Here is a 4,067-nt window from a genome sequence, read left to right as displayed (position 1 = left end):
AGAGCGGGAGCGGCGCTACCGGGAGCGGGAGCAGCAGATCGAGGAGCACAGGTGCGCCCCTCCCCGCCCCCAAGGCGCTGGGCCACGGGCCCCACGTGGGCCCATCCTGAAGGCTTGCCTGCACCTCTCATTCCAGGAGGAAACAACAGACTTTAGAAGCAGAGGAGGCCAAGAGGCGGTTGAAGGAGCAGTCTATCTTTGTAAGTTCTTAGTCGGGGTTCCTGTCTCCTGCCCAGGGAAGCGAGGATGGTCCTCGTGTTCCTGGGCCTCTTGCGGGGGGAGTAAGTGTCTTGGGGACAGTGCTGGGAATTCTGGGTACCGCTGCATGGGCATGGGGTAGCATGCAGTGTCAGGCCTGGTACCCGATCATGTGAGGCTCTGTTCCCTGGCTGTGGAAAGAGACCTCCTTGGAGAAGCTAATACTCTAGACCGAAAGAGAAAATCTACCTTGACCCAGACCCTCACTGACCAGGCTCCTCCTGCCCCCGCCCAGCAGGGCCTGAGGGGCTCGAGGTGGATTAGACATGCTTCCTGCACTTATATGGGGCTCGAGGCCTGGTCCCCACGGCAAGAATACTGCAGAGCCATTGAATGGATCTGGGCTGGAGTTCTGAGCATCTACATACAAGTGTGTGTAGTGTCTCTTTGAGAACAGGTACTTGTTCCAGGGGTGCTGGCTGAACCTCCAAGCACTGGGATGGCCCATAGGGTCATCATGATTGACCCCTTCAAAATCACAGTGGAGTCAAATCTTCATGCTTTGGATTGAATTTTATACTTGAGAAATAGTTAAGATCATTCAAAGCTGAGCGTGGTAGAGTTTAGGACAGGAGGTGGGCAATAGTCGTCTGGACTGGGACTGTGTTGGGTAGCCGTTGGGCCATGGGGACTCAGACAGACTCCAAGGTCACACCCACAGGAGGCTGGCAAGGAGCTGGCGGGACAGCCCTGCCGGCACTGGCATTAATGGCTGTCATAGGTCATTCCACTCATGTTAGCCCCTGGGGGTGCAGAGGACGTGTGGTTAGTAAGCTGCAGCCTCATTCATTCAGCAAACCCTTGCCACCTGCCATGTGCCGGTGTGAGAAACATGGTGGAGAACAAGATGAACAAGGCTCTTTTACAATTAATTGATTAATTAGTTTATTTTAAATTGTGGCAAAGTGTACATAACATAAAACGTACCATCTTTACCATTTTTCAGTGTACAGTTCCGTGGTGTTAAGTGTATTTATATTGTACAGCCATCATCACTGTTTATCTCCGGAATTTTCTTCATCTTCCCATACTGAATCTCTGTACCCATTAAACACTAACTCCCCATTGCCCCCTCCCGCAGCCCCTGGCAACTGCTTTCTGTTTTCTGTGTTTAAGAATGTGACTACTCAAAGTACCTTGTATGAATGGAATCATGCCATTATTTTACCTTTTGTGACTGGCTTATTTCATTTAGCATAACATCTTCAAGGTTTATCCATGTGTCAGAATGTCTTTTCTTTTGAAAGCTGTTAATATTCCATTGTATATGTATACCAGATTTTGTTCATCCATTCAGAGCAGGTTCTTTTCGAAAAAGCTTATTTTTATGGAAAATTTCACATACGTACACAAAAGTAGAAAGAATAGTATAGTGAACCCACTGAACTGATTGCTCATCTTCACCAGTTACCAGTGTTTCAGGCAAAGGCTTAGTGTCACATCATTATTTTATAGTCTCATCTGGCCCTTCAAGTGTGGTTCATGTGACAGTGACAGTAGGTGTTTTAGCAGGTCACTGTGGTTACCCTGCAACTTCAGGTCCTCTGAGGGAATTCCCACATGAGAAACTTTGGAATTTAGAAGTGCTTTATATTGGCTTAAGGAGCTATTCTGCTTTCTCTCTTCTGATAAGAATTGCATTCCTTATGTGAGTTCCCTTTTTGCCTGGGATGCCGGGGAGCTTCCATTTATCTGAAGATGCTCAGGCATAGCAATGCTATTGACCTTTATGGTTAGTGCATTGATGTCTCTCTCCAACCCCAAGCTCTAAATGGTTTCAGTGTTTTTTTCACAGTGTTATGTAGTTAAGGTGTTTGTGGTAAGCTGCCTCTGGTCCTTTTTTTGAACAAGGCAGAGGAACCTAGCAAGGTTATACAAGGCAGGGGCAGCATAACAGCAAAGGCTGGTGGGATGTACATTTTTGGGGGAAGGCAGGGAACCTTCCCCAATGACTGGAGCCTGCTGGGAAGTTTGAGAAGAGAGAGCAAGGTCAGAGGAGGAGTTTAGACTTCATTCTGGAAGACACAAAGTGGCAGTTGGGGTGACAACCCTCTTGAGGCTTTTGGTGTGATGAGTTCAACTGAGGAAACAAGTATGAACTGAACCTTGGGCTGGCCACTCACACACATAAGTGAGTTCTTATCCTGTATTACCCACAGAGGGTGGGGAGATGATCCAGAAACAGGAAATTATGACACAGTGTAATCTGTGGTGTATGCCTGGAGCACCTCGTGGGGACCCAGGGAAGGAAATGACCTGAATGGGCCAGGGACCCCTTCCCAAGGAGGCAGTGCCCAAGCTGAGGCCGGAAGCAGGAAGAGCTGGACCTGGGGTGGGGGTCGGGCACTTGGGGAGAGAGATTCATCTCCCATGCCAAGGCACGGAGGTGGGAAGTTGTATGCATGTTCCAGGAACTGCAGCTACATCATGCTGAGGACTTCATGCCTACATCTCACAGGGTGTGGGCGAGTCAGAGTGGGAGGGGAGTGTTGTGAGAGGTGATGGACTAGATCAGGCAGGGAGAAGGGAATATGGGCCAAGCAAAGGGGCCCCACCTACCTTTACTCCTGTGGTTGCAATCTCAAAACAGCAAGTGAAGTGGGCATGTGAAGGGCAGTAGGGAGTGTTGGGGACTGTGGTGAACTGGACAACACACGCCCTGTGGGCTGCTACAGTGCAGCTCTAGTCGATGGCTGCTTTGGGACACGCTGGCCTGTGTTGCCAGGGCTTCTGGCATTTCAAGAGAAACTGGAGACCCTGATCTCAGTAAGAAAACCTGATTTTTAAGTGATGGCGACTAATTAACATTTTGAAAAGATCCTTTCAGGTCTGTAGAGAAGAAATGGGGGGAAAGAGAACAAGGAGGCAGGGGACTAATGGAGAAACCTCAGTCGTGATACCAAGATCCACGCAGCAGTGATGGAGGTGTGGTTGGCTAGGTGCTGGGGTAGGAGGTTCGAGAAAAGTTAGCTGCAAATCAGGGAGTGCTCCTGGGTGGCCCTGGGTGCCCAGGGGCCTGTCTGGACTGGAGATGAGGTGGCTGAGGACCTTGCAGATAGAAGGTGCTGTGTGACTGGGTCGTGAAAGTGGTTCCAGATAGTGGAGGAAACATGGGGGCTGTAAGAAAGCCAAGAGCTCCTGTGGGAGTGGGGTGCTCAGAACACCTTCCCTTTTGGTTTCCAGGGTGACCAGCGGGATGAGGAGGAAGAGACCCAGATGAAGAAGTCAGAATCGGAGGTAGAGGTGAGAGCCAGGGGGACCAGACATCTGAGTTTGGTAGGGCTGCCTCAGTCGGACCCCGCCTGGCCTGACCCTTCCCGTGTGCCCCCAGGAGGCAGCAGCCATTATTGCCCAGCGACCTGATAACCCACGGGAATTCTTTAAGCAGCAGGAAAGAGTTGCATCGGCCTCCACAGGCAGCTGTGATGTGCCCTCACCCTTCAACCACCGACCAGGTAGTCCCAGCTCCCACCCCCACCCAATCCCCACTCCTCAGGTTTTGGCCTTGAGCCTCTTTGGGACCTTTCTTGGAAGGGAAACCTTGCCCAAGGACCCCTTGGAGAAGGCAAGGCCAGCCATCAAGTGTGCTTCCACCCGCCACCTCCAGGTGGCAGGGCTGAGAAGGGCTCGGGCAGGGTCAGTGTTGGGCCTGGGCTGAGCAATGGGCTGTGCTCGAGCCATCTGGGCATTTCTCACAAGGGCTAAGGCATCCCCCTGGCTGCAAGGAGCAGCCCTGCTGGGGTTGAACTAGGTCTTATCTGAAGGGCTGTGGGTGCATGGGGAGTGGGCTCTTTCCCCGGTCCTGAGGT

General features: G+C 51.4%; 1 protein-coding gene across 1 annotated transcript in view; it reads left to right on the top strand.

Annotated features, from left to right (window-relative positions):
* The window catches only part of DBN1 (drebrin 1), a 13,838-nt gene that overhangs the window by 6,669 nt on the left and 3,102 nt on the right, over positions 1 to 4,067 (top strand). Inside the window, exons 8-11 of the mRNA XM_007463130.1 lie at positions 1 to 51; positions 137 to 200; positions 3,442 to 3,501; positions 3,590 to 3,713. Of these exons, the coding sequence (XP_007463192.1) occupies positions 1 to 51; positions 137 to 200; positions 3,442 to 3,501; positions 3,590 to 3,713 (299 nt within the window). The remainder of the gene's footprint in view (positions 52 to 136; positions 201 to 3,441; positions 3,502 to 3,589; positions 3,714 to 4,067) is intronic.

This window comes from Lipotes vexillifer, unplaced genomic scaffold, assembly GCF_000442215.2.
Source record: "Lipotes vexillifer unplaced genomic scaffold, Lipotes_vexillifer_v1.1 scaffold514, whole genome shotgun sequence".
Lineage (NCBI taxonomy): Eukaryota > Metazoa > Chordata > Mammalia > Artiodactyla > Lipotidae > Lipotes > Lipotes vexillifer.
The sequence above is the reverse complement of the archived record's forward strand: the minus strand, read 5'-3'. Positions and strand labels throughout refer to the sequence as shown.